Below are 21,738 nucleotides of genomic sequence, written 5' to 3' on the forward strand. Positions count from 1 at the left end.
GGACTCCAGAAACAAAGTATGTAAGGTTAATGGGAAAAGAGAAGTCACAAAAGATCAGGGTCAGCCAGATCAGCCACTCCTTAAGAGTCAAAAGATCCTGATTCTGCCATTGATTTTCTGTGTATGTGGCCTTGGACCTCGCTCTCCTTATCTGTAGAATAATATATAGGCCATTGTTTCTCAAACATTTACATGCATCTGAGTTACCTGGAGGGCTTCTTAAAACAACAATTGCTTGATCTGGGATGAAACCCAGGATTTTATATCTAACATGTTCCCAGGTGATGCTGATGCTTCTGGGTCGAGGACCAAACTTTGAGAACCACTGATCTCTTCTCTGAGATCTTGTTTCCTCTCTAATTCTCTATTTAAAAACTGCTAGCCTAGAAATCAGGAGGTCTGGACAGTATAGTTACACCTCCAACTAAGTATGCTACCTTGAGCAAGTCGCTTAACATTTCTCTGCCTGTTTCTTCATCAGTAAAGTGGGACTCATAATTCCCTGTGGCATAGGATGAATGAGAAAACTTTCTCATTTGAAGGAAACCCCTTTTGAAAAGGATAAATTATCAATTGTGTAACATATCCATATGTTAAATGAAAATTCTACCTTCAAAGTGAAAAAACAATAGAAAATGTCTCTTTTCCCTTTTTTATATAAAGAAAAAGAAGTCTATTGCAAAAGGAAGTGTACTCATGGAGAATGTACTTAAAATCCAAATGACCCATGAGGGACCCCATCCCATTTGGAGATAAAAGTTTCCCTGACATCTATTTAACAAATTAATAAAAAAGAACATAAATAAAAGAGAATAATAACTTAGGGCTATCTGGGCACCTGAGTCTGTGAGCCCTTTAGGGCCTTGGCACCTAAAGAGAAAGGGAAAAAAGATCCTGTTCTCTGAGGCTTTGAAAGTGCCTTTCCTTGAGGCATTAGGGAAGCTCTGGGGGCCCTAAGAGCTGAAGGGCTGAGAAGCCTGGGGCATGAGTCTATTTGATCCAATAAAGAGCCAGAGAAAAAAAAATGGCTGGTAAGTAATTTTGCTATTTCATTTGGTGCAAAAGAGAAGGCAAAACACCAGAATATTCAATGAGCCAAAGCACAAAATGTGGTATGGATGTGAATGCAGGCTGACCCCTTCTCAAGAACATTTCTAAGCCTGAATGAAGCACTCACTGTGGAGGCTAATGGACAATAGCATGCATCTTAAACCGTAATGATCCTTTTGTTTTTCTGATAGGCGAAGATGAGGACGAATTTGAGAATTTCATGCTGCCTCTTACAGTCTCTTTTGAAACAGTGTTACAGATATTCAATAACAACTTTAAACAAGAAGATGTAAAGGTGGGTTTGTTTCCGAACATGAGAAAAGATGATTTTGTTCATTCTAGGATGTATAGATTCAGAAAAAGGTCTGCATATTTGTGTGTGCGTTGTGCTTCAACAATCTTAATTTCCCAATTGCATGTGTCTTTGAGTTGTACTTTTCATATAAGTACTTTTCTAGTTTCTTATACAAATGGACTTTGAGGTTATCGAATGATTTCAGATAGCTTATGATTAGATGATGCATTTGTCTCTCGTGGCAGTATCTTTTAAAAGAACATTTCTCGTGGGTACACCACTTTAAACGTCCCTATTCCCTCATCTACCCCACACTATATGTCTCAACATATTTATATGGAGGAATGCACAAATGTACACATGCTAAAATACTACATCTCTAAATATTTTTAAACAAGAATTTGTATAAATCAAGACTTTATTAAATGGCTAGGCATATATGTATAAATAGGAGCTGGTCTTGAAGTATTGCATTCTTAAACTGAACAAAGTGATTAGGATAACTGATAGCTAAATAAGGTTTTTATGTGCCTGTGGGAGCCATATTAGGATTGATTTGACAAGTCAGTTCAGCTGTGGCAACAGTCATAATATCTAAGACAACATTATGTTTTATTAGTAAAATCCTTAAGTGTAGCAAGCTGTTTGTGACAAAACAGCCCCATATTTTAATATGGGGGATGGGGAGCACAAGATCTGCTAAATAGGAATAACATCTTCTGAAATTCTAATGTATCAGGGCTGTATTAAATAGATTGACACTGGTTATTATTCTTAAAAGACAAATAAATATATACCAAAAATGTAGGCACCTTTGTTAGTGATACTTGAGTCATGTTTTATTGTTGTTTGAAATGTGTTGAAAATATTGACAGTCATTTTGCATGGTTCCTCTTCTCTCTACCAAAAAAAAAAAAAAAATTAGCAGTAAGAAGCCAAATAGAAGAATGATGGCCTTTGGTGATTATTTAGTGTAATTCTTGTACTAAAACGTAATTAACCAAATACTATACCTTTTATTTTGACATAGAGTTTTTGAAATGAATGTTTATCAACATGCAATAGTGATAGAATTTTTAAAACCAAAAAGGGTTTTCTTTGTGTTTATAGTGTTGCTGAAATTCTTCACCAGAGTTTCTACTCAGGTTAGCTATATTTTTTAGATGTCTCCCAAATATTTTTAATGACCAAAAAAAATCTTTGCAACTTTCAGGTAGTTATTGCTGCCCTTTATATCAAAAATAAGCCGTGAAGTTGAAAAACACTATCTTTATAAATATTACATTTGTCTCATTTGAAGATTTCATTATACCCCAAGCCCGTTTTGATGTAATCCCATCTAGTTTGATAGAAACCATCTTCCTAGAGTCATTTTTAATGGAGTTCCAGTGATATATCCCTAAACCAGCAAGTTCTTAACGACCCTGGAAAGTGACTGCTTGATTACACTTTAACGGTATTTGCAAATAAAATCACAAGTAATTAAGGGGAAATCTCCAGGCTTTTGAGCAAGTTTGATGCATGATAACTGCCTGATTCAGCTTCATCTAGAGTAATGCTGTGTAGGCAACAGCTACTGAGATCAATAGCAACGTAATGATAGTGGCAGAATTAAGTGAGTAACCTGAGAACTGTGCCTCAGAATGCATGCAGCTGCCACGAACCAAGGCCACACAGTGCACTCCGTGCTTCCGTCCTAAATGTTCATCAAAAGACGCCCTGCAGGAAAATGGAGTTAGATGCTCTTTATTGCTGATCGTGTCTCTTGCCACATTTATCAGGGAAATTGGATTAGCAGTTGGCAGCTGCAGGTAGACAAGATTCTGCAGTGATTAAATATGCAGCTTGGCTGCATTTGTTGTGACAGACCTTTAGTAAATTCTACTGTAAGCACCATCTGTCTAATTTGTATAAAGAAAACTTGGTGCTTTAAGCTACCGATAAAGAACTGAATCTGTTGCTTTATCATAAACAAAACTTTTGCACTAAATGCTTTTAAATGTAATTTATTAGGTTAAGGCTATTTTTCTATCATGATGAATAAATAATACATGAGAAGTGCTTTCAGGTACTTCATTTTGCAAGTACTAGAGATAAAAACAGTTCTGTTTTGTTCTTCAATAAAGTATTTAGTATTCCAATCCACAGGAGGTGATGCCGTTAAAATATCTCTATGAAAATGCCGCAGGACTGCCAAATTCATTTAATTTGCAGCCCTTACCAGGATTTTCTAACTGCCTATTGATAGATATTTTTCAAATGTGGATTTCAGGGTAAACATAAGCATTAAGGACCTACATTGCCAAATTGAAATATGGTTGTGAGAGAAGGAAATGCTGTAAAACTCTTAAATTTATAGCTTTGTTTTCTTACTTAGTCCTAATAAAATTGAAGAGAACATTGAATTTTTGTCTTGGGTTTCTCTTTTCAAAGGAAAGGGAAAAAGAAAGAAATTGCTGTGACAAACCCTGGCTCTAAAGCGTTAGTTCACAGTACATGTTTCCCCCCTGTGATTGTACCCATAGTAAAATATAGTCCCGTACTCTGGCTCTCCATGCATCATTTTTGTTTTGGCCATGACGTCATCAGTTTTAAGGGAAATGAATGAAAACTTCTAGGAGGAAGAGGAGCAGTTAAATAGGAACCTGCTATCTTTAGTCCCTTCGTAAAAACTCCACAATGTTAAATTATTTAAAATCCTAGATTTTCAGCATGCGCACATTAAAAGTTTTCGCACTAAGTGCCAAATGTTGCAAACAGCACTTTAACAGAATGATTTTGCTTTGATCCCTGTAGCAGTTCCTGAATAATTTATCACAGGTTATTGCCTTAATTCTGGAGAGGGATAGAGCAATAAAGGCAGATGAAAACACTCCAGTTGAAACACCTTGGGGCCTGCTCATTCCTCTGACACGGCTCTTTTGTTGGAACTATTTAGAGGTTATTAAGATGTGTCTCCAGAATTAAGAGTATGCTGTAAGGATGAAGACAGCCATCTTAATTCTAAAGACAAAGCACAATGACCCTTCACCTTCTTTTTCTTTGTTGTTATTATATAGTAGAATTATGGGGATAATATTATAGCTGCCCCCAGTAGTGCCACTACAGTAAAGGGTCTGTCAGACGTTCCATTAGAAACCCTGTTTTGGAGGTCAGGGTGGAAGGAGCCGCATTTCAACTGTTTCCCAGCCCATCCGTCTCACACTTGGCACACAGACGGCCGTTCACCATGCAGGAGACTGCAGCACCGAGCAGTTTCTCCTTGAACTATCCAAAAAAGGAATCCTTAGGATTAGATATCCCAGACCTGCCCACTCCCCAAAACAGCCTCACTTTATAAGGCCTCTCATTTTTCAGGTCAGTCAAGTGTTGATTAACTGTAGGAGAAAGGCAACTTTTGAAATAAACCTCTTTGTAGTGTTTTAAGTGAGATGGTAAATTGTGGCTCTTCCTCCCCTAAATCTCATATGATCCCTTGATCTCTGAGATTGTTTGATAGCCTGGTTGAGCTCCTTGTTAACAGTTTTCCTGGTCTCATACCAGAACTGGGTATGTTTTGACTGTCAAGAAAGTACTTCCTTAGTGTTGTTTGAGTGTCTGTATAGATTATTACAGTGCTCTTGCTGCTTTGAGATAAAAGATGGTTTGAGCATGAGAGATCTGTTTCTCACATTAACACTGCATTTTCCTACTCAGTCGAATCTTTTGAAAATATATTTAGTTATTATATTGTCATATGCTTCCTCTGCTTTGGAGTAACATTTTCTAAAATAGATATAATTTCATAGATTTGAGTCAGTTAGAGCCCTTCTATTAACTTGGCATCTCTTAAGAAAAAAATTTGTGATGAAATAAATATTAACCTTTTTGTGTAATAAGGGTAATCTAAAATATTTTAAGAGCCTTTTGCACTAGACACAAAGTAAAACTTATTGCTCCTGTTGACCGATTTGAATGGTGATGAGTACCTTATGTATATGTGAAAACTGAAGATTATTTGAAGAGTAGCCTGTAATTTGTAAGTGTACATAATAAAAATAGAATCAAGAAAGGCCACTTTAATAGAAAGACTACAAAGAGAATTAGTCAGAATAGAATTGTTCAAAGACTTCTTAGAAGACATATTCTGTTCTGGAAGCTGCAAGAAACGTGGAAAGCTGAGAAAGAGGAGAATAGGTTCCAGGTGATGAAAACAGGTTACATAAAATGGTTTTAAAAAAAATAGTCACATAAGAGAACTACACAGAGAGACTAGCCGATTATAGAAAAATACGGACTGGTGAGATTATGAAAGGAAAAAGAATAAGTTATTTAAAGAAGCAGAAACAAAAGTTCAGGGTTTACAGATTCAGAAATTCAGATTACCATCATTCTATAAGCTGTTACACAGTATACAAACTGAATATTCTTAGATATGGGAACATATGTATATGTATAACTGATTCACTTTGTTGTAAAAGAAAAACTAACACACTATTGTAATACAGTTATACTCCAATAAAGATGTTTAAAAAAAAAAAAAAAAAGAAAGAAACAATATTCTTATAAACAACTTCCAGTTATATTGAGTCACATTTTAGGTATGGGGCATCGGGGAAGGGGGATCAAAAATTACAGATACTTGTGACATGAAGTATTTCCTACTTTGAAATTTTTTTTAGTCATTAAGATGAGGGGCAGCATTCACTTCCAAGTCCTTAATGATAATTTAAATGCCTTCCTAAAGAGATTTTCATTTATTACCAAAGTGTGTGGAAAAGAAAATCTGATAAAATAGTTCAGAGACCATTTTCTGGCAGAATATTTCCACTGAAAACAGTATCTTCAGAAATCACAGTTGCATATCTCAATTATCCCACCCCCTTGTTTTGCAATTATGTTTATTTGTACTCTTTGTTCTGACATTCTAGCATCTGTTCATGGGTTTTCTTTTTCACTTCCCAAGCATCTTCCTAAGGACAGCTTAATTAAGGGTCCAGAGTACAAGTCAGATCTCTTCTATTTAAGAGTCAAGTTTTCATTTTGTTTTGTTTTGTTTTCTCTAAAACTAAGTATTTATGGTACACTTATGTATGTATCAGGCTCTTGTTAGGCATTTTTATATAAATTTATTAAATTTATTCCTGACAGTGCCTCTGTGAGAGAGGCATTATTAGCCCCTTTTAGAGATGAGAGAACTGAGACTGATAATTTGCCTTGCCTTAAGTCTTACAGTTAAGAAGTAAAGCTGGGTTTAAATTCAAGCCTTCTGATATTGAGTGTAGAAGAACTCTTTTCCTTATATCTTTTCCTTGCTTGGGGAATGTGAATGCCATTCTGGGTATGCCACGGTACCAATAGGTCATCTGGCCAGTTTCATTTTGTCCTAAGTTACTAAAGATATTCCTTAGGGATCTTTAAATGCCAGTGTGCTTTCACATTAGACTCCAAATTGCATAGTGGGACTGATTTCTTGCAAGCCAATGTGGTTAAGATTTGTTGTTATTAAATAATGTCTATACCCTGTACATTTCTGTTTCGTGGAATTATCAATACTCTTTTTTTTTTCTAATTTGGCATTATTCAGAAACAAAGTATGTTAGGAATCTAAATGTTTCTAAGCTATTGGAATTATTACTCAGCTCAATTTATAAGAAGCAGTGTTGGTCAGCAGATGTGATGGTCTGTTTGCTTAAAAAGTCTATGACTTTCTATAGAAAGAGATCTGAGCGAGACATTTTAGCTAATGAATCAAAATCAGATATGTGGTCATTATTGCCTGATTATTACTCCATCTGCTGTGTGCTAACGTGAAAATCAATTACTGTGTCTCTTTCCCACTGACAGCGTATGTTGATCGGGCTGGCAAGAGATCTTCGAGGGATTGCCTTTGCACTGAACACAAAGACCAGCTACACCATGCTGTTTGACTGGATGTATCCTTATTACACTGTGACAATACCAGCTCTGTGCACAGAGGGATGCCAGGCCCCTGGCTTTCGTTTAATAGTATGGCACAGTAGGGAAGAGGAAACAAAGCTAAATGAACTAATGTGTAATCAACTAAAAATTACAGCACTGTGGCAGCAGTACAGATAACTGAGCACAGCATTTGGAGACCCAGCTCAGAGAGGTCACTTTTTTGGTGCCATTAAATATTGACACCTTAAAAAATTACGTCTCCATATGATTGTTCATGTTGGAGCTGCAGGGATATAATTGGGCTGACGTCTCTAACTCAAGATCAATGGATCCCACCATTTGGCTTTTTCGAGGAGATTTGGATTCCTACTCTATCTCAAATAGCAGAGCTGAGGTCACTATATCTCTTTGAGGCTCAGTTTATCATGCTGTAGTTTTTCATCATCATGAAAATATTAATGGACATGAACAGGGGGAAATAAATCGTTAGGATTTTCATTTGATATAAAATTTGAACTTACCTTTGCCAAGGCTTAGTCCAGACAGCAAAATAAATAAACAAGGAAACAAACATCCCCCCACAGAAATGACTCATCATTAATAGTAAAAAGATTTGGTGTTAGGCAGACCTGGCTTGAATTCCTAGCTCTCCATTTGCTGTGTACACTTTGGCAAGTCTTTTCACCTCACCTCTCTGAGTTTCCTCATCTAAAAAAGGAGACATACAGTATCATGGCCTATTGTAACCGTTGAAATAGGTAACACACTTTGTATAATGCCTAGAACATAATAGGTAGTCATAAGTGGTTACTATTAATATTGTTTTAACAATATTGTACGAATCCTCTTTGATCTTAACAGAAAGTGATAGTTTTTGCAAGTCATGTAAGTGTAACATATGTTTTCATGCCTTTATAGATGAAACCATCAGAGCACGTAAGAAAATTCTGTAACCTTAAAGTTACTTTTTAAGTTACATTATTTGTCAGTTGCTCTTTTCAAACCCTTCTTATCATAAATAAGAACTTCCCTCATAAATTAAATTACAAAAGAAACTTCTTAAAGGCAGTCTTCAAGTACTGATGGCACAGTTATGGCCAAAAACATAACTAACAGGATCTGGGCATGTTTCAGGGAGAATGCTACTACACATTAAAGAAATCGTTTAACATTAATTTTGAATAGTTACTTATATTTTTACTTGCTATTAAAACCTACCTCATCAGATTTATGTGCCCATAGAAGGGTTAGAGATAAGAATTTTCCATGCCGTTTAGAAATCATGTCTTTATATCAGCATACAAAGTACATGTAGATTTTAACATGGAGAGTCATACAACTCTTTGAACTGTGCAGAATAAACTGGAATTACATATGACCCTTTCATTTCTCTAAACATAAATACAAGCTCACAAAGCAAAAACTTTCATTTATTTGAAATATTGTAAAAACCTAATTTTAGCACTTTAAAATTGATGGTGATCTTGAAGCCAACCTACAACTCTAGGAGGTCCAGCAATTAATGCTTCATGTTTTCCTCAGCAACAATCTTAACTAAGAGTTCAGATAAGAACTTTCCCCTTAGCATCAAAGAATAGAAATATCTGTCATAATTGATACTGCCTAAAATTTATAGAACATATTGTAATTTAAGTTTTTAATTAAGTCTGTTTTCCATTTCCTCACTTTGCTCCTTCTTTTGGGCACCTATCTGAAATGAAACTTTTGTCCAGCAGATGGCAGAAAATAGCAAACGGAAAACCTTGGGACTTAACTGTTTTGTTTTGCACTAGAAACCACTGTCTCCTCCCTCTGACTATAGACCGTTGATGTTATTAGGGTCAGGGACGGAGGGCGAAGTGTCAGTTATGCAGGAAGTTATGTTAGATCGCCAAACGGGATGGCTTGGTACCGGCCTTGCTTATAATAATTGAGTTTCAGTAGCAAATCAGCTTCTTTGGGAAAAGGCCAAAGGCTTTTCATAATTGTATTGACAACTAAGTGAATATGATAAGTGGTGTTCATTCAGTTGAGGCAATATTTATAGTTTTCCTTTGGGCAAGGAGTAAAAGAGCAAATATTTATAATAGTAAAGTTTGTTTAAAAGTTACATTATTTGATAATTCAAAGAGCTTTATTAAAATATTCTGAAATACTTTAAGCAGTTTCAGGTGATAGAGTACAGATTCTTTCCAAGTATTCTAGTAATGTAAAAATGAGCAAGTATATGATAAAAAAACAAACATGGATATGAAAGTCATTTTTTTCTTCCTAAAATATTGATACGTCAAACCATCAGTGATGATTCTAATATTACTGCTGGAGAAAGTTTATTTGCCTTTTATCCACATAAATGTGTGTTCTTTAATTTGCTACTGTATAGTCCTTAGCATACAGAAGAAACATCCTGTAAGAGCACATGTCATCTTAAAGTCAAAATGCATTTTCTTTATCATGATTATTTGATAAAATGCTATTTTAGTGGTTAGCTATTTAATTTAAAAACATTTCTATAAACACTGACTGCATTAACTGGTACACAAACTACATTGCTTATCACTCTGTCCTTCCAAACCTAAATTGCCTGAAACTACACAGCAACCATGTTGATAAATTGTCCCACTACTGGAGAATAGAAGAATCATCACTGCTATTTCTTTGCCCCTGTAGTGAGAATGCAACATTATAAAAGCACCTTACCTTGCACTGTATTTAGTCGCCTTGTTTAAACTTTTTCCAGATCATACTTACACTTAAGTATCAAAAACCCAGCAGGAAATTGAAAAAAATAAAAATAAAAGAATGTGTAGGATGCTATTTCCTCACACTCATTCTTTTACTTGTCATAATCCTGATCTTTGAGTACACTGTTTTTCAGTCACTCACTCAGTGCTGTTGTTTAATATGCATAAACACATTTTACAAAGACAAGGCAAGACAATGAGATTTGTAGGGAAAAAAAAGAACTTTGGAATAGGACAGTCTTAGGTTCCAGTCCTGGGTTCACCACTTAACAACCTGTGGGGTTTTGGGTAAATTACTTAATGTCTCAGAATCACAGTTTTCTCCTCCATAAAACAGAGCTAATAATACTTCTATCACAGGTATGTTGTAAGAAGTGAGTGAACTGACATATATAAAGGGCCTAGTACAGTGTCTGGCACAAAGTAAATATACCCCTCCACTGTTGTTAGTTCCTTTCCCTAATATGGAATGAGACAAAGGAATCCGATTTGCTCACTTATTCAGCAAATTTGGCTAAGGACTGTCCTACGATTTATGAGGGATGTAGACTTCTTACACTCAAATCCCAACCCAAAATGAGCTTACAGTTTAATAGAGTCAGTTAGGTATCTACCTAAACAACTGTAATAAAATACAGAAGGTGATAAGTGCCATAACAAAGATAGAAATTAAGTGATTGCATTTAGCTGGAGCATCAGGAAAGGCTCCGTAAAGGTGAAGATATTTCTTTGGGTCTTATCACATAAGTAGGATTGGACTCTCAGAACTGTGAAGTAAGAGGTTTTCAGTTGGTCTAAGCACAGGTTTAGGAAGGAGAGTAGTAGAGGAGATGTTTTGTTAAAGATACACTTATTTTATGATTGGACACGCAGGTTGTCTGGGACCCTTGAATATCAGGCTAAGGAACTGAGACCCTTATTCCATAGATGGTATAAAGCAATTGATGATTTTGACTGACTAACAGAATCAGAATTGTATTTCAAGAAGAGAATAGTCAGCAGTATGTTGGACAAACTGAAATAGGGAAGAAAGTAAACCTGAAAAATTGCTGTTCAACAGGCATATTTTGAGTGCACCGTGCCAGGCATGAGAAATGAATAAAATGATTGCTTTTTATAAGGATGAATAAAATGGATCGCTCCTTAGAAGCTCATAATCTAGTGGCCATAACAAATAACTAATAAACCATCAATGTATTGTAACAAAGATGCATGCAAGGGACCATATGAACATTTAAGAGGAAGAGATTGGTATTTGGGGCAAAAAGTAGGCTTCCCAGGGAAGTAAAAGTTGAGCTAGGTGTTGAAAGATGGATAGGCATTTGCCAGACCGAAAGAGAGAAGGCTTCCCAGCAGCATTTGCCTCCATGAACAAAGGTATAGATGTTTCACATTCAGGGAATACCTTTCAATTAAGCTCTGAACTAGCAGGCTATTTCTGTTCTGGAACCACATCCTCACGCTCTTATCTCCTAAAATTTTTAACAAAAACCTCTTTTGTTGCCTTCTAGTGTATTAGAATGCTTTCTCTACTGTGAAATCTCAGAGGAAAAGAATTACTTTTTTACTCATTTATGCTTTCTTGGGGTACAGCACATAGTAAGTAACTATTGGATGGGTGGATGGATGGATGGATGGATGTCGTCAAGAAGCAAACCTCATTCTTTTCAGTTTTTCATGTTTAGCATCTTATAAGGCAATAGCATATCATTAATTTTTGACCTTAGGAATCCATTGAGGAGATCTAGGTGAAAGCAGTTAGATCTGTGCCACTTCTACCTAAGGTCTCCCACTGTCTTCCTCCTATCCATATATACATAGTTCTCACAAGGCCACTGGAAAATTAAACTCCTAGAGTGGGTTCTGATTCTCACCGTGTAATCTGAGTCTGGCACTCTCACTCTGAAACCCTTTTAACCTCCCTGCGTGGCAGACCTTTACTCTGCTTTCCAGTAATCACTTATTTTCTCTGTGGCAGTCACCTCTGTCAGAAGCATATTAGAGTTGGCACCACTCTCATTCCACACAGAAAAGGGAGCATCCCCTCATATCCCGGGCCTTATCCCATAGTGAATACAGTGTGCTCTGAAAAATATGATAGTCCTGATGTCTTTAGAATGCCTTGCAAAGGGGCTTCTCTGTGCTTATGATATTCTTAGATTCTGAGATTTGGGTCTTTTCAGTCTCCTGATGAGTCTTCCAGATGCTTTCCCACTCGTGAATGCTGAGTTTGTACTCAGATCTCTTGGTGGAGTATTTTCTCACCTGTACTCCTCTGGCACTGTTTCAGAATTTTGGTACTCAGAGTGTTACTATTATGTGTGTGCCACCCAGACTCAAGCATGAATTCACCAAGAAAAAAAAGCCATGTCTTGGGGCTTCCCTGGTGGCGCAGTGGTTGGGAATCCGCCTGCCGATGCAGGGGATATGGGTTCGTGCCCCGGTCCGGGAGGATCCCACGTGCCGCGGAGCGGCTGGGCCCGTGAGCCATGGCCGCTGAGCCTGCGCGTCCGGAGCCTGTGCCCCGCAACGGGAGAGGCCACAACAGTGAGAGGCCCGCGTACCACAAAAAAAAAAAAAAAAAAAAAAAAAAAAAAAGCCATGTCTTATCATTGGATCCCTGGCACAGTACATAGCACAGAGTATCTACCATCTATCAAAAATAACAGATTTTCTAGTCCATAGAAAAAAATAAAACAGTAAGTTATCTGACAAAATAGAGTTAATAATCAAGTTTATTGATTTTATATTTTTCATCCTACTGAAACCTCATTCACATATATACTCACTTCTCATCTCCTCTCTCTGCTTTATTTCCTGTGTAGCACTTTCTAAAGGATCATATATCTATTTTATTTTCTGTCTTATTAGAATATAAATTCCACGAGGGCAGGGATTTTTTTAATGTTTGGTTCACTGATGGCTCCAGAGAGTCTATAACAATGAGAAGACATTTATAGAATAGGCCTTCAATAAACACTTAAGTAAATTGTTCGTATATATTCAAGTACAGCCTTAACATGGTATATCTAGGGGGACAAAAGTATTGCTTTTTGCACTTTTAGGGAGCCTGACACTCCTAAGGTATTTAAGGGCTTATTTTCACTAAATGTTATGTGAATTATTTCCTGAAGCTTCAAAGTGAAATGCACAGCTTAAAAGAATCAAATAGGTAGATCTAATCAAGTATGCTACACCTCATTTTTAGGTTGGCAGGTTTACCACGACAAATATTTATTGAAATCTATTTTGTGCCAGGTCCATGCATACAATAAGTACCTATGCTGTGCTCTCAAAAACCATATAATAGGAGAGATAAGGTGCTATGATAGCACTAACACAGAGTACCAGAGCCTTACACAGGAGACACACTTAGTCATGGGGGATTAGGGGAGGTGTCACGGAGGCTTCTTGGAATAATTGACATGTATATTGAAATATGAGGGACAAATAGGAATTAACAAGGTCATAGTAGGGAAGCACAGGTCTTTGCCCTTGAGAAACTCACTATCTAACGGGGCAGATGGGTAACACAAGCAACCAACCGTAATACGGTTTGTTATAAGAGAGACGTGGTCAAAGTGCTCATTGAACTTAGATGAGGAAGAGATTGATTCCTTTTGACAAAAAAGAGAAAGTTTCACCATTCCAGGGGAAGTAAAACTTGAGCTAGATGTTGAAATACAGTTTGGAATGTGTTAGGCAGACAAAGCAGCAGCATATAGAGGAATAGAGACAAGAGAGAGTCGGCATCAGTGGATTTGCAGAGAATTAAGAATGGCCGAACCATAGATAAGGGCAGGAGCACTAAGAGACGAGACTGGAGGTAGGCAGGGACCAGATATTAAGGACCTTGTTTGCCAGGCTGAGGAACTTGAAATTTATTCTAAGAGCAGGAAAGAAAATTGCGATCTTTCTCACCGTGGAGATCACTACCGATACCACACAGGAAAGGAACAACATGAGGTGATTCAGTTCAGCACTTTCATCTGAAACAAAAAGACAAGTACATTGAAAAACAACAGAAAGAGACAGATTTAGGGATTAGGAAAAGAAAAAGGAAATGAAGGTAGTGGTATAGGAAGGGCTTTTTCTGCTGCAGTTTTAGGCCTTAATTTTATATTTCTGTGTCCATTTGTTAGGAGGAGGCCAGTTACGGGTTAAAGGGTCAGTGGAGCTGAGTCAGAGTTTTCCAGGTTCTGGTGGTGTCAGCCATTGACTTAACAGAGGCATGCACTCCTTAGTATTGATGAGGATGTTTGAGAATTTCTGCTTGAGTGTAGAAGGGACTACCTTTTAGCAAACTGACCTTGAGTTGAGATTAAAAATTACCCAAAGCTTTTCTTCAAGCTATCATCCCCAGCATTCCTTGGGGCTATAGTGGGACTAAGCAGAGTTAAGTCAACAACTTAAAATAAAAGAATGTAGATAATTTCTAAGCTGGGAGATAAATACATGGGGTTTACTATTTCCCTCTACTTTTATGTATTTTAAAAGTTACATAATAAACAACATTTTTTTCTTAGGTAGTTTGATGCCCAACAAACTCTGATAATAGCAATTCACATTTTTTACCCTCATTAACTAAACTTATTATCCTTTCCTGCAATATTAAGCATAATTCTTTAAATATGTTACATGATACTTCATAAGTATGCTAACCGTGGAACAAATGTGGATTCCTTTTTTTTCTTTTTAAGTGGCACCAATTTTCAGAAACAATATTTCTTTTGACCCTTAAATTCTTTAACAGCCTTTATAAAAGGTACCCAACATATATTCCCATTCTTCAGAGGGCTGTTGAGCAGTGGTATGGAGAGCCAGCATGTACAACTCCCATCTTAAAACTTATGGCAGAACTGATGCAAAACAGGTAAGAGGTAGGATAGGTGAGTGAAAAGGTAATCTACTATTTGGTAGCACTCTTTGGAGGTCATACTTTCCTGCCTGGTGTCTGTATATTTAAGGCTTAGCAAGAACCCAGGAACCAAAACTTAAGATGATCAGTTGAAGGCAGTAGAATTAGAGATATAAGGTTGAGACTTTTGGGCGAGAAAGAATTTAGTATACTTAGGTGTATATGGGGACTATGGGAACTGGGGAAAAAATTGGAAGACTACAGCCACCATTATTTAAAAGATTCAAAAGCACAAAATGGAGGAAGGTAGGTTTTTGTTGTTTTGTTTATAAATTTATTTATTTTAGGCTGCGTTGGGTCTTCGTTGCTGCACGGGGGCTTTCTCTAGTTGCAGCGAGCGGGGGCTACCCTTCATTGCGGTGCACGGGCTTCTCATTGCGGTGCACGGGCTTCTCATTGCGGTAGCTTTTCTTGTTGCAGAACACAGGCTCTAGGTGTGTGGGCTTCAGTAGTTGTGGCTCGCAGGCTCTAGATCGCAGGCTCAGTAGTTTTGGCGCATGGGCTTAGTGGCTCCGCGGCATGTGGCATCTTCCCGGACCAGGGCTCGAACCCATGTCCCCTGCATTGGCAGGCGGATTCTTAACCACTGTGCCACCAGGAAAGTCCCAGGGCAGTTTTAACTGTTTCATTGCTTAACTGCAGTTCTGTAGAGGAGGAAAGGAGTTTAGAGGTCTCTGAGTTGAGATACTTTATTTTATGGATAAGGGAACTGAGTCCCAGAGCAATTCGTGGACCCATAGTTTGTCTCAGAAGCCCTGGGGATTGTCCCTGCCTTGACTTCTAAGTTATCCTTCTTCCTCTGTGCCAAGATGCACATATGTGGATGATTTATGCACTCACAATTTTTATTTAAATAGCAACTACCACACTTCTCAGAAATTGCCTAGGTGACCTTATAATTTGCATAGACAAGCAGAGGTTCAGGTTCTTCATATATAAATATTAACAAAGGTGTAGCTAAAAGAGAAAAACTGCAATAAGCTAATTAGTTTTACCTCTTTAAAATATGTCATTATGAATATGGCTTAGCACCAAGTTACCTGTCACTTAGCCATCCTGTTTCATCAGTTCCTCTTTATAAATTGCTTGTTGGAAGGGAGATATCCAGACAGGGAAGGATTATGGATTGAAACTCTAATTTGATCTATGGTACTGAGTTTTTCACAGCAATAATTTAAAATTTTTAAAACAAGAGGTGGGAAAAGATCTGGCAAATAAATAAATGTGAGTATTCTTTTGAAAGCTGTTCGTTTTTTTAAAACTGTTCTCTAGGTGCCTTAAATACTAATCGAAGGGTGGCTATATAGTTTATATTAGAAATTTAGTTTTTATTAAATTACAGTTTTTTAAGCCAGATAATTAATAGTTCATATTACTGATATAACATTTATTACTAAAGGAAAAAATCATTACATTGTATATTGTAAAGTATTTTATATCTGCCATAGGTGGATAATTCATATCTAGCACAGTTGTCCAAAGAGCTACCTGGTAAAAACTTGTAATCCCAGAAAATGTTATCTTGTCTGTATTTCTCTGGAACCTAATGTGAATTATGTATATACATTTCTTTAATCGGAATTCTATGCCAACAATCAAATGTTTCCAGTAGTATTTCTAATAAGTTATAGTTGCACTTAATTCTGAAGCATTTTGAAAAAGCATAGAGAAGCAGCAATTTATTCCTAGCAATTTATTCTGTTCCTTGGCAAATATCTTTGCTTTTTGGTGTTTCTTTGCTATGACCTATTTCATATTTTGCTGATCCTTTTAAAAATATACCGTTATTCCTTAAAAGCGGAGCAACAAGGTATACTGGAGCCAACTAAAGCCAAAGTGATGTTAAAAAAGCAAATATTATGTCAGGATGGCGTATCAGTCCTTTACACTTTTCAGACTGTTCCCCAACCTGTTAGGAACTGGGGAAGTAGAACTGTTCTTATTTAGAACTTCTGGGATTTGTTTCTCTTTACTTGAGCTATGTTCAATGGAAACTATAGTCTGTATGTAATTTAATGTGTTTGAAATATGCTTGAAGTATCAGGTGATTCATTATGCATACGAGCAGTATTAAAGGTACTTAGATTTCCTGTTATTTTATAATTTGTTTTAAAGATGTGTATTAGGCACTACAGGAGATGTCAAATGTAAATCTCTATCCAAGTAACTATATAAACTTATACATACTTGGGGTTTTCTTTATTATTATCTATCAACCACTTTGCATGAAAGGAGAGGGGTATAAGAGGTCTGTGATATAGGATGTCAGGATATTGTTTTGACAGATAAAAAGTGAATTCTTTGAATCAGCAAATAAATGAAAATAATTTTATCGTTCTAGTATCTTCATAGTGAGAGAATTAGCACACACATTTTATCAATACTTGTTTAATGGAATGACACTTTAAAAAAGGGAAAATTGTACTGTTGCTACTTCTCATAAATGAAAATTCTGGATATTTTAAACCTGTATTTGGTTTCTTTATCTACACATATATTCTAAATTTTTGCTGTATTTCTTAGATCCCAGCGTTTGAACTTTGATGTATCATCTCCTAATGGAATTCTTCTCTTCAGAGAAGCTAGTAAAATGATTTGCACTTATGGTGAGTATCCTTTTCCATATTTGTCTCTGCAATATAACTTTTATCTCTTTGGAGGAAAGAAAGATGTTAGTTATTTTGTTCTTTTGAACCTTCGTATCTGTATGAATTTGTGAAGTGGGTAATAAGGGTGCAAAAAGCCAGGTAGCTATCATATTGACATCAAGAGAAATCAGCAACATGCCTTTGACTACAGATCATGCCTGACCAACTTGATGAATTTCTTTTAGACTAAATTATGGTGTCAGTAGGCAAAGGGAATACACTTTAGATAGAATATTGAAAAGTTATAGCATATTGAAAATTGCTAAAAGTTACATCATGGAGTTTAGTATATTGGGTCAAAAAATGCTTAAGTATGTCACTGGCACTGAATTTTGGAAAAATATTCTGGTAAAGAGCAGTAAATATTTTATTGTAGGAAATTTGGGGGCACTGTACCCTAAGAATCATAGTTCTACAGTAATGATTGTTCTATTCCATTATAGTAAAAAAAAATGTGGTTAGTAGTTAGAAATGAGCCTTAGAACCACCATAAACCCTAATATTTGCCAATTCTGACAGCTTCATCAGTGAAATTCTCAACTCTCTGAGACATTTTTGTACCCAGGGAATGAGGATATGATACAACAGATAAGAATCCTCTGTTAGTTTGCCACACACTGACTGAATACCAACTACAGGCTGGACACTTTGCACTGTTCTTCTTGAGAGATGTCTCTCTGTGTCCTCCTTTCCTTTGTCCTCTTCTTTTTTGCCTGTCTGGTCTTACTTTCCCAAATCAACAGCCAACTCTGTTTGGCCTCAAAAATTGCCTGTGATTCTCATACTTCTTTTGGAGTACCTAGAAACAGATTTTACAAAATTTTGTAAAGCTTCTTTAAGTGAGTGTATGTATGTAGGAACAGCCATTAAAAGCATATTAGTTTATTTTGTGTATGGTGTTAGGGAGTGTTATAATTTCATTCTTTTACATGTAGCTGTCCAGTTTTCCCAGCACCACTTATTGAAGAGGCTGTCTTTTCTCCATTGTATATTCTTGCCTCCTTTATCAAAGATAAGGTGACCATAGGTACGTGGGTTTATCTCTGGGCTTTCTATCCTGTTCCATTGATCTGTATTTATGTTTTTCTGCCAGTACCGTACTGTCTTGATTACTGTAGCTTTGTAGTATAGTCTGAAGTCAGGGAGCCTGATTCCTCCAGCTCCGTTTTTCTTTCTCAAGATTGCTTTGGCCATTCAGGGTCTTTTGTGTTTCCATACAAACTGTGGATTTTTTTTTTTTTCTAGTTCTGTGAAAAATGCCATTGGTAGTTTGATAGGGATTGCATTGAATCTGTAGGTTGCTTTGGGTAGTATAGTCATTTTCACAGTGTTGATTCTTCCAATCCAAGAACATGGTATATCTCTCCATCTGTTTGTATCATCTTTAATTTCTTTCATCAGTGTCTTATAGTTTTCTGCATACAGGTCTTTTGTCTCCTTAGGTAGGTTTATTCCTAGGTATTTTCTACAGCAGAAACTAACACAACATTGTAAAGCAACTGTATTCCAATTTAAAAAAATTAAAACGCGTATTGCTTTTTAAAAAGTAAAACTTATTTTAAAAAGCAGCAAAACAGTTCTTTTAAATTGTTTTTACTTGAACTCAAAATATTCTGGGACTCTGTTCTGTATGCACTGTAGGCCTCTGTTTAAAATGCTTAGTTTTAATTGTACATTTGATTTTTAGAGTTTGAGGTCATAAGTGTATAGAAACTACAGAAAGCACCTATTTAAGACAGTAAACTTAAACTCTCCTATTTTCATCTGTACCAGCAACTATATTGACACAACTTTTGCATCTGTTGAAAATGGACACATTAGAATCATATAAAGTAGAAATGCTTTGCCTCCCAAAGGTAAAAATGGACCCCTTTTAAAATATTCTCAGTACAGTTTGCTGTGTTTCCAGGGTATATCTAATTCCTTTCAGTGTCTTATCATAAAAGACATATGACTGGAGCTTTTTCCAAAAGCATGATATCTTTAAAAACACATAGATTTTGGCAATTAAAAGATCTGAGTACCAATTCTAGTACCAACTCATATCAACTCCATGACATTCAGCTAAGACACTACACCTCTTTGGCCTAGTTTTCTCATATGTAAAATTAGAAATAATGAATACCTACTGACCTACCTGTCTAGTTAGGATTAGAGGTGGTTAATTGAGCTACTCTGGGTAAAGGGCTTGGCACAGGTTGTGACATGGCTTACTTAGGTACTCAGTGAATATGCCTTTCCTTGATCCAAAGCCATTCTCTTACACTCACAGAACCAGCCTCCTTTGGATAGGGGTTCACTGACCTCATCACTTTTTTATTCAGGAATGCCTTCTGCTCGGACCATGCTGTCCTGCTTCCTTCTGCCTGTAACAAGTGCTAAGCATCTATTTCCTCACTTTTTAAAAAGAAATACTTCCCCATTATGAAACAATGCACATACAAGAATTTCTTGGTAGTCAATAGACCTTTAACTATACAGATGTTAGTTTCCTGTTACCAACCACAGTTGTAGCTTTCCTTCCCCCTTTCTAGATCCAGTTTCTCTTACTAAGTGAGGCTTACTCACTCTTACAGTAGGGCTGATAAGAGCAGCAACTTCTTCCTCTTCCAGGATCACTGAATCTCTAGTATAGGACAGAATGTATGTCCAGCAAGTGATACCAAAAGGAATCTCAGAACAACACCAAGTCTATGGTCTTCAAAAGCTATTCAGTCTTCTGTCAGGTTGTTTGACATAGACAAAAGCATTGCAGCAAAAGTTGAGAAAGAAAACTGTGAGGATTATATTGGAGGAAGAAGAAGAGGGGGAGGCAGAGAGAGAGAGAGGAAGAAAAGAGAAAGAAAAGCAGAAAAAAGAAAAAGAGAAAACCTTCAAGCATTCTTGAGAAGAAAAGCCAATAAGGAGTTTTCTTACTCTGAAGAAAGACTAGGAGATTAGCGTAAGGTTCTTCTCCTTTGTTTGGACACATAATATGGTTGCTTCCATTTTTTAATCAGCTATTATGTGCCTGCTGCTATACTAGACCATTAATCATACATTAGCCCATTGAATCCTTAAGGTAAGTATTATTATCTGCCACTCACTAGTCATTTGGCCTTGGTTAAGTTGCTAAGCCTCTCTTGCTTCACTTTCTTGTTAAACAGAGAAAATAATACCTACTTCATAGGGTGGTTATGAGGATTCAATTACATAGTGCATGGAAAGCCCTTAGATCACTTAGCTACTGTGATTACTGTTATGAAGAAATTGAAGCTCATAGAAGTTAAAGATTTTCCAAATATTACATAGTTAGCAAATATTCAAATTGGAATTTCATTCAGTCTGTATAACTTCAGACAGTAGTCTTTCCATGTTCCTTTCTGCCACTTGAGAGTTGCCACACAAAGTTGGATATTTTTGATGAAGTACTGTTCTTTAAGTATGGTGATTTCTATCCTAAAACTTAAGGAAAATGAAGGCTCAATGGAAAAATGTCCTTCAATTTTGTCACCAGTGACTTTGACACATGCACTTTACATAGAATAATAGAAAAATCTTTTTCGGCCTTCACTGATTCCACATGCTGGCCTCAATCAGCCAAGCTGATTTTGTCTGTCTTTACCTGTGTAATGTTTTATTACCCATGCTTTTACCTCTGGAGATTCTAATATGCTCACTGAAGGAAGATCCTATGGTTGCCATCCAGGAGTATAGAAGATGAGGAAAAGAATGACTAGGAGGGTACAGAAGAGCCAACATTATTTATTTCTGTGGTAAGCCAAGGTGAAGGAAGGGAGAGCCCATGGAAGAAAGGAGCCAGAACATTCACTGATCCCTTCTATTCCCATCCTCACTGGGTTCCTTCTCTGCTCACCTGTCATGGGCAGTATTTGTGTAATCGATGATTGGGGCAGTTCAGAGGGGGAAGAACTCATTTCCACATGCGCCTGATTCGTTACATATTTTATGGAATACCTCCACCTCGCTACTCAATGAGACTGGCAGAAAAATAATACTTTTGATATGCTGTTTTATTTATCTACATTCTGTCATGATATACTTTGATGTAAGTTTTTAATTTTGCCTCAGCTCTCAGCTGCTCTAGCCGTTAAAGCTCAGGGTCAGCAATGAGGTTAGCCACAGTAGCACAAAACAATTTCCTGTTTGTGCAGCCCAGGTAACATTTGGATGAGGATTAGA

At 36.7% G+C, this 21,738-nt stretch overlaps 1 protein-coding gene across 6 annotated transcripts in view; it reads left to right on the forward strand.

Moving 5' to 3' along the window:
• Positions 1-21,738, forward strand: part of RANBP17 (RAN binding protein 17) — a 327,894-nt gene that overhangs the window by 252,417 nt on the left and 53,739 nt on the right. For all 6 annotated transcript variants that reach the window (XM_067032300.1, XM_059059844.2, XM_067032302.1 and 3 more), the window contains 4 exons: positions 1,242-1,345; positions 7,172-7,260; positions 14,756-14,863; positions 17,432-17,514. In XM_067032300.1, the coding sequence (XP_066888401.1) occupies positions 1,242-1,345; positions 7,172-7,260; positions 14,756-14,863; positions 17,432-17,514 (384 nt within the window). The remainder of the gene's footprint in view (positions 1-1,241; positions 1,346-7,171; positions 7,261-14,755; positions 14,864-17,431; positions 17,515-21,738) is intronic.

Source organism: Kogia breviceps, chromosome 4 (genome assembly GCF_026419965.1).
Source record: "Kogia breviceps isolate mKogBre1 chromosome 4, mKogBre1 haplotype 1, whole genome shotgun sequence".
NCBI lineage: Eukaryota > Metazoa > Chordata > Mammalia > Artiodactyla > Physeteridae > Kogia > Kogia breviceps.